The 13,667-nt window shown below is 37.3% G+C and overlaps 1 protein-coding gene across 2 annotated transcripts in view; it reads left to right on the top strand.

Moving 5' to 3' along the window:
- Positions 1–13,667, top strand: part of CDK14 (cyclin dependent kinase 14) — a 316,567-nt gene that overhangs the window by 82,178 nt on the left and 220,722 nt on the right. For both annotated transcript variants that reach the window (XM_056337644.1, XM_056337645.1), the window contains 2 exons: positions 1,129–1,374; positions 12,458–12,552. In XM_056337644.1, coding sequence (XP_056193619.1) covers positions 1,129–1,374; positions 12,458–12,552 — 341 coding nt within the window. The remainder of the gene's footprint in view (positions 1–1,128; positions 1,375–12,457; positions 12,553–13,667) is intronic.

The following is a 13,667-nucleotide window of genomic DNA, read 5'->3' as shown; positions in this document are numbered from 1 at the left end:
TACATGGTAATGATAATTTTTTTTTTCATGTTAACTATTTTATGACAGCAAGTTTTCAAAAACGCTTAGATTGTACATGCTTGAATGCAAAGTTATGCTTCTGTAGTTGTATGTATATGAACGGTATAGTTGACAGCAAATTAAGACTGTCTATGCCTAAATACTTGCAAATATCATGGAAGAAATACATTGTAGATTCTTGTGATTTGCCTTACGATTTGAGGATTCTCTTGGGACTGCTTACATCACACTTCAGAACTTTCCCCTGTAGCCTGAAATCTAGAATTACTTCTTTTCTTCTCAAGTAAAAGGCAAGTCCCTTATGGGTGAAAACAGAAGCTGAGGCCTCAAATACAACCCTCTATGAACTGTGTGATTTTAAAAAATGTCTTGTATGTTGGAAGGTATTAGTATTAAAGATATAAATGTGCATGACTGGAGCATCTAAACTTGCTGTTATGCCCATTTAATTCTTTTGAACTAGCGTTAGCGTATTTTGGTAGCTCAAGCAGCAGATTATAGTCTTTGGGGCTCGGCAGTCTCATACTTCATGGTAACAAAGAATTGAACTTCTGTGCTTTAGTGTGCCATTAAGCTGCAGTCTCACATTTCAGTGCCTGGGAATTGATTTACTGATTTGATTTTCTGATACATATGGTGATAATAATAATAACACTGTATAAGCATTATTTAAAAATACAATAATATATTGGTATTGGATCTTTGGCAGGCCAGCACCAAAGTGCACACACAAACTACCATCATTTATTTTAGTTTGGTCTCATCCAGTTGTAGACAAATGGAAATCAATACTGCTTGCAGATATTGGTAGCTGGATTGGAGAAAGAAATGAAACATTATTGTTGCTAAGAACACGTACAAGAATACAAATGTATGAATTTTATGTATGTTCCTCTTTTTTTTCTTTCTTTTCCAGGATCTTTTAGTGCACTGTACAAAGATAGGCTTGTATGTGTCCTCTATGTAAAATGAATGTGTTGTTTGCAATCTTAGCGTAGAAACAGAAGGTGAATGTTCATGAAATCCAGTGCCTTTTTTTATGCTGACTGATGTATGGATTGACACTTTGAGTCTGTTAGAATCAATGAATGCTGTTTTTCCTTTCAGATATGTGTCACAAAGATGTCTACACGGAACTGCCAGGGAATGGATTCAGTGATCAAACCTCTGGATACAATTCCTGAGGATAAAAAAGTCCGGGTTCAGAGGACGCAGAGTAGTTTTGATCCATTTGAGAAACCAACTAACCAAGTGAAGAGGGTTCATTCGGAGAACAACGCTTGCATTAACTTCAAAACCTCATCTGCAGGGAAGGAATCGCCTAAAGTAAGGCGGCACTCCAGCCCCAGCTCTGTAAGTGCACAGTCTTCACACCTATGTGTGTACCAAATGGTGGAATTACTAACACCAGACAAATGTTTTCTTGCTTAAGAAGGAATTATTACATGGAAACAAACCAAAAACTTCTATTAAAGATGTTTCCCATATATATTTGTAGTTTATGTATAAAATGGAGTAAGAAAATAGAACTTGAAGAAGAATGTATTTTGAAATTTCTCTCAGATATTAGCTAGGATGTCTTGCAGGATTTCTAGGCATTTTCCTCTCCTGATCCTGGTATGGCATTAAAGCTGCTGTAATGTTTATGTTGCAAATTTTTCAGAGGGTTGCTTATTTTTGAAGAGGAGCTCCTTCCCATAAACCAGTGAAGTGCCTTTTTGAATTTTTAGATTTAGTTTTTAGAGAAACGGGTCAGATTTGACAGATGTTGTTTACATTTTAAAATTATCTTCTAAAAACCAAGTAGTAAAAATAATATTTATTTCTATGTCAGAAACTCTGTGTGTGAGAGAGAGAGAGAAGAGAGAGAGAAACAGCTGAGAAGGATTTGGCAGCCCATCATTGTTTTATTCTCAAGTATTTTGAAAGAAACTAGATAAATAAAATGTCATCTCTTTCATGAATAATGCCCAGAACAGATTTCCCCCAAAAGACCTTCAAAATTATTGAAAAGCTATTTCTGTTATGCTTTGGCAAGAAAAATCCATAATAATGTGACCTTTGAGTCTAAGACTGCAGATCTAAGCAGAACGGATGTAACACTTCAGATCTTTATTGGCGTGAAATAATTTAAAAGGTTGATTGCCTCTTCTTTTTTTCTTTTGTTTCTTTTTCATTTTGCTGTCTTCTGGACATCTTGTGTCCTCCCTACAGAAGTTTGACGGAATCCTGTCAGACTTCCAAGAAGGGGCAGAGATTCATTTTCTGTAGTTGAGCTTTGTTTAACCCATGTAAATTTAATGGATAAGATGTCATGTCTCCAGGGCACTGTCCTTTTTAGAAAAGGTTACATTTTAAAATGTAACCATCTGTAGCAAAAACAGGTTTGCTTTTCCATCCTTGCCTGGCATTATATAGCTGCTGCCAAAGACGTCTCCTGTGTGTTTCAGATGAGTCCATAGGAAGGAGTTCTTACCATAAAACTTTTGCAATCATTAAGGATGGGATGGAGCAGTTTGTACCATGTTTACCTGTGTGTCATGCCTGATTATTGTTGGCACCACAGCTATCAATTTAAATGACTTTTTTTAGAAAGTCTTCCCTTAAGTTTTTTTTGCAGTATTAACTCACTCTCTACCTCTGCTGTTCTTACCATGTCCCTCTTAGAAACTACTACTAATTTCTGTTAATGCTTTATGTACTTATTTTCTATTAAAACTGAAGAGTTTTATTTGCTTTGCTTCCAGAATTTTAAAGCAGACTTTTTTAAAACTGTGTTATTGCCATCTTGTTCTTTTCCAGAGGGCTGGTACTCTACAGTGTTCATGCAATCTCATATGATCCCAGTATATTCTTATGTAAATGATGTTAATGCTTCTTCTACTAGTATGCTGCTGGTTAGAGCTCTAGCTAGACATACGGTTTTGGTAATCTTCCCCTATGCTGACTCACCCAGACTTGCTGCAGACGTCTTGTGTTAGAGTAGGTGCATAGGAATTTCCTGAAATACAATTCTTGTTTCTCAACTTCCCATAATTCTTCCTGATCTGTATAGCTCTGTTTGGTGAACTCAGTTCTTCCTTCTGCTTGGAGGCATTGTTAGTAATTTTTGACTTTTCCTCACAAGGAGCAATCCAAAGAGCACCTGGCAAGGAATAAAACTTGTGGAATAATGTCAACATTCATACCAATGAAGAGGGAAGAGCAGAACTTCACAGCAAAAGGTGGCGTTAGCCCTCTGCTGATTGCACGTCACGCCTGGTACTGCCCAGCAGACCTAACTTCACAGATGATCCAAGACAGAGATATGATCAGGCTGCTCCCCTTCCCCCAGAGTCTGAATACATTGCCTCAGGCAGATGTTCTGATGCACATTTCATTGAGCATATGTCTGTGTGGTTAGTTGCAGGAATTTGTCATTTTCTGGTTTTGAATTACACTTGAATTGATGAAGGATTTTGGGGTTTCATTTTTCTTCTAGCCTTGATGTTGTAAAGCAGATGCCCTTGCTACTTACTTTTCTGATCACTACTTTTTTTTTCTTCTGTGTCAGAGGACTACTACATATTCTCCCTTACTGAATGAATACTTGATCCTCTGGAAATTCTTCTGCTGTATAGATTATACCAATCTGAATGGTCATTTCAGTTTCTGTTAATGTTCTTTAGCATGCTATACCCTCTGGGCTGTAGTGGCTGCAGTTGTGTAGTTGTGTTTGTTTCAGTTTTGCTTCTACTTTATGTAAGCTTTATTTTAAGATACTCTGATACATGTAAGCTACCTTCCATTTTCACTTTGTATGCTTGATTAGTAGAGGAACTGAATTAGTGATAGGCTCTTCCCTTTCATCATTTGAAGTCCTCTATAGCCATCAGGTGGGGCAAGTGGTGCGTACAGAAGGTACATGGCTGAGGCTTGCAGTGCCATATCACTGCTTCTGCTCAGGTGAAAGTCCTTTATTTGTCTCAGAAACATTTTTCTAGATGCAACCTGAAAGACCTTGTTTGTAATGCCCTGGGGCATTAGCTTCAGTTTTGATGAGTTTCAGAAGCTTTATGAGCTTTCTGGCAGGTATCAGCTTCAGTGTTTGGTGAAGATCACCAAATAATGCTCCACAGGTGGCATGTTACCCATTTTGTGTTTTACATACCTTGAAAATGCTCTGTGCCTTGTGATGAGAAAAATCACACGTGCAGAGGTTTGGGGAAGCTGGAGCTCTGTGTTACTGCCCATAGATTGTCACTTGGAAAATAAATTGTTTCCTCTTGAACACGAAGTAATTTTCTGCAGTTAATGTCACACCTTGTTGCAACCCAGTAGTAATCCTGTGTTGTTAATTAGCGCAGTAGTATACAGACAGAAGTTAGCACTTTTTTTGTTCTTATAAGACAAGCAATTTTTATAGCTATAGAGGTTTTTCCACCTGACATTTGCATACTTATTATGTAAAACAGTCACATTGATTCCATTTTCTTCCCCCCCTTCTTTTAAACATAAGAAAAGATCCATAAGTGTGATTTTCAAACTGTTTAAACTGTTGAAATTGTATGTTATTATGGGATGGAATTTCCAGCAAATACTTAACCCTTCTATCACGTGAGGAAAAATGGGTAACATTCACCTTGGAGGCAGTGAAGTAGGTGTTTACCTACCTGTGCATCACCTGTTGCCAACTGTTAGAAGGAGGGAACTTGGCTTGACAAGCCTTTGCTCTGATCCAGCCCAACACAATATATGTGTGCATATTATACATATATATATTATATACATGTAGCTATAGTTATGTGCACTTACCTGTCTGTCTATATCTATCTTTATAAAAATCTTTTTCTGTTTTTTTCCTACCAAGGGAAGAAATTTGCTTTTCTTTTCCCCTTAACTGAAGAAACAGTAAAGCTACAAAATAAATTGGACAAAATAAAAAAGAACAACTCAAAACCAAACGCATGCAACACTTCCCAAAATAACACTGGCTTTGGAAGATGGTTTGACTCTAATTCTTTGAAATTTTTGAGATCCATGCTTTTTAGGCACGTGGCCTTATTTATTTTTCTCCAGTACAAGGTGAAGTTTTATTGTATTCAGTGTACACATTTTATACACCAAAACAGTACTTTTGCACTGTATGTAAATAGAATATTGCAGGTTCTGTAAGCTAGCCATCAGGTCAAGATTTAGTTAAGTATGCATCAGTTTATTCTCTTTGAATGGCTTAAAATCCATGGCAATGAAGTAAAATTTCATGCTTAAGGTATATATACTACCTTCCAGTTACTTTATAAAAACTAAATGCAGCAAACCACTAATATTCTACCAACTCATATAAATGTAAAAAAAAAAAAATTAGATAAAAATAGTTGAATAAACAATGCTTTACTGCATTGGTTGCAACTTTTGGGGAGAGCAGCCTTTCTTCTGTTTCTGTAAATTCTATTAATTTTCAGTCTCGTTATATGAACTTTCTTTCAAAAAAGTACAAGCAAAAAGCATAAACTGATCCTATCAAGACATTGTAAATCAGCTATATAAGAAATCTTAACTTTAAAGCAGACACTAAAGTTAGAATTTTGTCTAAATTTCTCATTTTAGGTTATCATTTCTGTCTGCCTAAACACTTGGTGTGCTGTTCTTGCCTGTCTTCCTCTTCAGGTGTATGCAGCCTTCTGCAGTTTTAGGAACCTGTTAATTACTAGGGTAACTGCATCCTTCCTGGTCAGTACTCTTTATTGAAGTAAGAAAATTTTGGAGTCCAGCATACAGAGCGGATTTTTCTTTTCTGGCACAAGGGAACCTTTAATAATTGTTAACCTGGGGGATACACTCTCTAGATGATGAGGCAGATAAAATGTGGCAGTTGCTCCAGCTTCTGTGCTTTAATAGCCTGGAGAACAAGTAAACAGCTTTAAAAACTGCATCTAGCCCTTCCAGAGAGAGCTCGATCGTTATTTCTGCTCAGTTGCTCTTAATTTATGGCTGTGTGTTAAAGGGTTAGAAAGATGCAAGCAACAGGATAGGATCAGATAGTGGAAGAGCTGAGATTAAGGCTCTGTTTGAATTCTTGAACATCTTTGTATCACTTGAATATTGCCTGAGGAAACAGTCCAACTTCCAATGTTATTTATAAAAAAAAGTGTGATCAAACTGGCCTGTTGTTGTAGGTTGGATACAACCTGAAATCAGTGTGAAACTTTCATATGGTTTTGTGAAAGAAGCTTTACCCCATTGTGTCAAAGAAGACAAAAAAATAAAATGGTTAAAAAAAAATAAGAATCTTCTGTTGTTCTAATTTAATCTCAGTTAAGCTTCTTGGCCTACCTTTTACCTTCGAGTTTTTCTGGCAGTGAATTTATTTCTTTTGAGGCACACAAACCCCCAGATCTTCAGTTTTGATTTTCAGTAATTTACAGTGGTACTGTGAGCATAATATTTTTTTCCCTTGGGGATAGTTTTTTATCCCCAGAAGTTTAATATCCTGCAGGATATGTGTTTTTTTTAAAAAAGGTTTATTTAAAACTTAGGCTCAGGAGTGTGATGGTTAAGTGTGACATTCACAAGCTGTTTTGCAGTTATGAAAAATGCATGAGAACATAACCCACACAGCTTCTATAAGAATAGTCAGGTGATTTTCAGTGTAATTTTCCATTAAAGTTTTCTTTACTACATAGATCTTGAAAATTTCAAAGAGAGGTATTCACATGACAGTGTAGTGCAAAGACTCATACTGCAAGATCTTGGATTAAACCTATTACCCCGTCTACAGTCTATATCAATGGAATGGCTATTCGAAATTACCTGATCAGAAAAGACAGATTCCTGTCATTTATTTTTCTCTCTGTTATTTTTAATACTGTCACATCAGTTTGAAATACTAGCTTCTTCTATTTCTGTATTCAGCATTTTGGCATACTCTTTCTATCCTTGTTACTATGATCTGTGTTTCCTTAACCAGAGGGGAAAAAAAATTCTAATCTCAGTTACTGTAACCTGTGCTGCCAGAGATGCTCACTCCCTGTGCTCAGTGGGGCTTTTAGACTAATCTTGCACTGGGAAAATTGTAGGCCAATAATAGGAAAACTAGCTTAATGGCAACTATTCTTCAAGGAAAGTGAAGCATAAAAGCAAACAACTAAAATTCCTGTTAGATTTCTTGGAGGAAAAGACGTGCACTGTTCTGTGCTCCAGTTGCCAGTGTCTTCTTGGAGGTAACGTGATCCGTGACAATTTGTGCTGGCTTACTTTCACAGTGACTTGGGAGTATGTTTAATTCTTCAGAGGCACGGGGATCTTTACTCCCTTCTGTCCTAGTAATTCATCTATCTTTCCCATCTGAGTGCTGTGGAAGATTTCTCACTAGCATGAAAATTCACTTTTCAGTGATTTTTCCAGTGGTATCTATTTCTTGTTCACAGGTTGATTGCTGCCTGTTTAACTTTTTGCCCATTAAAAAGTTCAGTCTTAGTCACGTATGCACCTGTGTTTTATTTTTTTCTTAGCTTCAGAAATTCTTTTTTTTTTTGTAGCAAATACAAAGCTGTAGCACTGAGCAGTGGCCTTCTTTACACCTACATAGCCCCACTGATGTTTGCTATATACAAGTTTGTGTGGGCATAGGGAGGAGATCTCTGTTTGGCTTATATCCAACAAATCATGATAAATTTAAAGAAAAGACTTGAAGGCTTTAGTTAACTAAACAAAAAAATTACACATTCAGTAAATAACCAGATTTCAGATATGGTAAAGCTTGTCCTTTTATCACAGTCACTTTATGTTGTGACATGTTTTGGTTGACGGCCGGCTGCACATGAGCCAGCAGTGTGCCCAGGTGGCCAAGAAGACCAACAGCTTCTGGGCTTGTATGAGAAACAGTGAGGCCAGCAGGGCCGGGGAAGTGACTGTCCCCCTGTACTCAGCACTGGTGAGGCCGCACCTCGAACACTGTGTTCAGCTTTGGGCCCCTCACACCAAGGGGGACGTTGAGGTGCCGGAGCGTGTCCAGAGAAGGGCAACGAAACTGGTGAAGGGTCTGGAGCACAAGGCTTATGAGGAGCGGCTGAGGGAACTGGGGGTGTTTAGCCTGGAGAGGAGGAGGCTCAGGGGGGGCCTTACTGCTCTCTACAGCTGCCTGGAAGGAGGCTGTAGGCAGGTGGGGATCTCTTCTCCCAGATAACAAGTGACAGGACAAGAGGAAATGGCCTCAAGTTACACCAGGGGGAGTTAAGATTGGGTATTAGGGAAAATTTCTTCACAGAAAGGGTGGTCAAGCATTGGAACAGGCTGCCCAGGGAAGTGTTTGAGTCACCATCCCTGGAGGTATTTGCAAGGTGTGTAGATGCAGTGCTTGGGGAGATGTTTTAGTGGTGAACTTGGCAGTGCTAGGTTAATGGTTGGACTCTATTTTAAATGTCTTTTCCAACCTAAATGATTCTATTACTTTGTGGTTCTGTGTTGGTGTTTTAGGGGGGTAAAAAGCAATACGGAGAAGTAAGAAGAAAGGAAAATTTATAGTGGGTGGAAGTATTATAATGTTAGATCTTCAAAAAGTAGCTTTGAACAAACATTTATCAAAATACATGTGTTCAGCTAAAATTAGCTGAAATTCAGCTAAAATTAGTACTCTTTTTCTGTTGAGAAATCTTGCCTGGGTGAAATTGGAGGATTACACCAGCTTTCTAAAACATAGGGGGAATTCTTGGAAGGCTGCTGCTTGTGAGGTGTTGGGGCTGATGGCAAGCACTGTACATTTGACGTGCTCTGGATATGTCTCACTCGCTATGTGTATTTCAGTCAACCACTTCCTAGGCAGAATATGGGATGCTCGTGACTCAACCAACACAAATCTCTGTGTATATGTTTTCCCATGTGTTTTACCGGAAGGAATAAAATAAAAGAAGAGCTTGTACTTAAAAGTAATTTTTCTGTATTTGATTTTAATAGTAGCATTTACTAAAAAAAAAACAACAACAAAAACCCAAAACAACAACAACAAAAATTGGCACCATAATCTTGCTGTGACAAGACACATTTTTTGAATAGATATGGTTGAAAAAGATAATGTGGAGAAATCTGAATAACAAAATTTACGGCCACGAAGCTCAGAAAATAACTGTGTGAAAGGGAGAGTGCAATAATAAAGAAGGCTGAGGTGGTTATAATTGTCAGCAGTCACAGAGAATTTCAAATTATTTAGATCCCCCTCCATAGCCCTTTATTTAGACCCCTTTAAGCTTAAAACAAGTTTTGGGAAGTTTCCTGTTTTTGCATTATCTCAGTCAGTCTTCACCTCCTTTATAATCCAGAAATAAAAGGAAAGGTAAGAAGAGTATGAACTTCTTAACCTTATAAGCAGCTTGTAGTAAGTTTGAATTATTATTTGTAACTCCATTTAAAGAAAAAAATGAGAAAATGTTGGGGAAATGGTAAACTTGTTCCTTCATTTTCTGAAGTAATTGCATGTGCTGAGTGATATCTGTCTTGGTGTTTCATTTAGAACTATCATGCAAATTAGTTTGCAGACTCTGCTGCCTCAGAATTTATTTAATTTTTTTTTTTTTTGGTGAAATCCTCTGAAGTGCTTTTCTACACCAGATACCTTCAAAATTTTAAGCCTTTTAAGATTACTAATGCAAGGAAAAATAATGTCCATTTTCACAAAGGAACATCTCTAATACTGTGAAAATGTGGGTGATCCCATCTAGTGATCCAGTGGGAATACAGCTGAGCTCCACTGCGGAGGTGCTGTAACCTGCCAAAGAGGAGGATTTCAGCCACGTGGTTTTACTGCATACGAGGCAGATGGTGGCTCATGGGTTTCTGATTGTTTTCTGGTTGTTTCTGGTCTGCTCTTACTCAGTGTGAGCAGGCACTGCACAAGTGATTTAGGTTGCTTGGGGAGGGTGGTGGGTCAGCCTTGCTGCTGCAGAGCTGAGCCCTGGGGCACTGTGTGGGGTTATCCCTGAGGACAACAGAGTTGAAACCAGCACCTCTTTTGTATGCTCAGGAGTGAGCTCACCTCCTGGTCCTGCCACTGCAAGATTTAGCATTTTGCCTGTACTTGGTAAGGATGCAGCAGCTTCCAGGAGAAGAATGAGTCAAAAGGCATGACCTTAAATCTATGCTTGTTGCAGCTGGAATATGGAGAAATGAGCTTGTGGTTGCAAGAGTAGTTACTGTTGATGATTTACGTGTGGTAATGGATTAAAGGCTTCCTGTTGCCTATCAAGATCTTAAGGCATTACAAGTTGTTGTGACCTTTATATTATAGTTTTCAGCAGTATAAGATAAAAGTAAATCTCAGTGTGAAAATAAGGAATTGATGTGAAACCCATGTATAAACCCTGTCCTTTTTCTGCCTTGCTATGAGGAAACCAACAGTGAACTATTCACTGTTAACTAGGGCAGCATTTCCATTCCAGCTGCTCACAGTGTGTTCACTGCAACCTGCAATTTGGGAAATCCTTTGCTATCACTCTTCATTATATGGGAGGCACTTTAATATCTAAACACTTTTTTTCTATAGTTGTATAATGTTGCATTAGTCCATAATTGGGTATTTTAATGAGAAGGCTACTTGAATAAATATTCTAGTGACATCTGTAATAAAGCTGTGATTAAAAAAAAAAATATTTGTTTCTAACCAGGCAGAATGCATTTTTAAGCACAAATGGGGAACCAAGAATATTGCTGCCTTATCTATAATGACGTCTTCCAAATAGTAACAGCAAAAAGATCTGAGCGGTCTCCTATGACATATTTTCATTGATCTATTAATATTTAGGAATTAGATAGCAAAATAATAGGTTGTTATGTGTACTGGAGGGACATGAAAGGGCTCAATTTTGCAAACCTACATGTGTATATTCAGATACCAATCAATAGAAAGCTGGGATTTTCATCTCAGAAAAAGGTGTATATATGCCAAAGCATCCGAATTTTGTCTCAGGACTACTGTAGAATAGTTGAATAAAGAGATTTTTTGTGTTTTCTGGCTAATGGTTAATTGGATGTAATAGAGGGGTATGAGGTACTAAGTCATCTGACCTGGGATGTTCTTTGTTTAAATAGAAGTAATTTTTAGGCTCAGTTGATTTAAAACTTTTGAACATGGTTTTAAAAAACTTTACACATAGATGTATCCTGTGCTGTAATGTTTGTTACCTTTCAAAAAAACATGAAATGAGTACTTTTTGTAAATCGGGTGTAAGATCCTAAATATGAGTGTACACTGTGCACAGCTGCACATGTCTTAGAGTCTCCCAGTTGTATTCAGTGCTGGATTTCCTTGGCTGCTTTTCTTTGTGATGTTATAACCAGAGTACTAACAAATCAGCCTCTGTATGTGATTTTGAGCATTGGTGCTGACCCTCCAAAGTTTCTGCTCTATACTCTTTTGGTTGGTTTAGGTACAGGACATCTGGGCACTGCAGTCTAAAATATGCTGAGATATGCTGAGAGCAGCTGCAGGTCATTTTTTTGCAGTATCTTTTGTGTCTTGGGGAGGAAAAATAAAAAGCCCTTCCCTTGCAGACAACTGGAAAATGGGAAAGTTTGGGAAAATGGGATGCACTTCGGAAAACTCAAACATTTTTCCAAGAACTGAATTGGAAAGTTTTCATATCAGGTGGATTTCTGTTTTGGCAGTGTTGTGGTGTTCTCAGTTAGGACTGTGTAAAAGTGGGATAAGTACCTGTCTAAGATAAGTCTGTCATCTGGCCCTTTGAGCAAGAATTATTGCTTAGCTTAGTTTACTTTTAGACCACTCACTTAAGCTGCAGATATTAAGGCTACAGGACTTTAATCAACTGTGCTGTATATACATGCCATTCTAAGTATGGTGTGATTATATCCACAATCTGAAGACTGTAAACATAAGTCAACATCAAGATACTCTCATTAAAGATGCTTTCCTGTAGTATTTTGACTGCTACCTCGACAATGGTTGATGTAATGGGACACTGACTACTTAGAGCAATGTTGGGGAGGGGGGCTTTAGTCTTTAAAAAAATAAATAAATAAACAGCTCTTTTAATCTGGCTTTGTAGGGCAGATTGAGAATGTTGTTTAGATCTCTTAACAAAGACAGATGACTAAGTTGTTAATGATCTTTTTCCTGTATGAAGTGATGCATGTGAAAAATAAAACAGAAACATCTCTTTGATTAAGCACAAAATCCTTTTGATAGTTCCAGTGGTGTAAGTGTATGATTGATATCTGCAACCACCATCTGGGGTGTTGAATGATATTTTGAGTAGGCCATTATATTGTTTCATTAGCTCTGCTATTGTTATTTTTATTTTTTTTTTATTGTTGGCTTCTGAAAACATGCAAATCTGTTCTATGAGTTTTGATAGCGATGTGTGGTCTCTAAAGGCTGACTCAAAGCAGTTAATGTTGTGGGTGCAATACATGCTGAAAGATCTTTTTGTTTTGTTTTGTTTAGCCTACAAGCCCCAAGTTTGGAAAAGCAGACTCATATGAAAAACTGGAAAAACTAGGGGAAGGGTCCTATGCTACAGTATACAAAGGGAAAAGCAAGTAAGTGATGGTTTTCTTCATTTAATTTTGTGTGTAAATGAAGATAAGCAGAGAGCATTGACTAATGTTGCTGCACTTGTACATAGATCCCTGTGAATGGATGCAAAGTGGTACTGACAGCCATGTGCTCTAGTGAAAGAGACTGAAACCATGTTGCATAGGTAACATATTACATGCACACCAGAACAAGATGAAATTCCATCTTGTTAATCTGGTTTTTTGTTTGTACTTGAATGTTATAGTGCTTTCTCAATATCCATACCATGTTAATTTTTACGGGTAAAAACATGATACACAGTCAAGTAGCTTTTTCTGATGTTCTGAGAGCAATACTGAATATACGCAATAAGTTGTTGGTCTTTTTGTTTGTCATTATAAAAAAGCTTGAATAAAATCATATGAAGGGAATGAATGGAATTTTGGACTACTATAGTTTGTTTACAGGAGTTTATTTACAATCATTGCAACTACTCCACCTCAAAATAACCTAATGTATACATGTCAGAATTTTTTTTTCAGCCACTGTAATGTTATGTATTGCAACTTTTTTATCCCCAGTGCCCTAAGTTGTTCTATATTGTATAACATAACTCAGTAAACGCACTTAAAATATGCTTCTTGAGCTTTGGTTGAGAGTTATCTTTTGTCAAGCAGTGTTTTGTGTTCATATATTTAATCAAGTTTTCATGATGAAATTTTCAATAATAAAGCAGTTCTGAGAGAGGGATTGGGTATGTGTGATATCTTCATTTTAAAACTTCGTCTAGTGAACGATAGATGAGGCAATGCTGCCATTCTCAGCAGAGAGAATATCATGACAGTCATTGAACAGTGTAACTACTGAAACAGTGAAATACATGTTAACATTTTCCAGGGTCATTAAGTTAGGTAGGTACTGAAATGTAATTTTTTTTCACTGAATATTTGTAATAAATCAGAATGAGGGATGCCCGCATCTCTCAGTAACTTTGAGAGCAGTGCGCATAATGACAGCTGATAAGAATAAAACCATGTTCTAAATGTACGAGTATTTACACTTCTGCCATGCCAGTGCATGTATTAATCTTTCAATGGCAGCTTTCTTCAAGAAAATGCAGTTACAGTGTATTGTTAAT

This window comes from Falco biarmicus, chromosome 4, assembly GCF_023638135.1.
Source record: "Falco biarmicus isolate bFalBia1 chromosome 4, bFalBia1.pri, whole genome shotgun sequence".
Taxonomy (NCBI): domain Eukaryota; kingdom Metazoa; phylum Chordata; class Aves; order Falconiformes; family Falconidae; genus Falco; species Falco biarmicus.
This window is presented reverse-complemented; position numbering and strand designations above follow the sequence as displayed.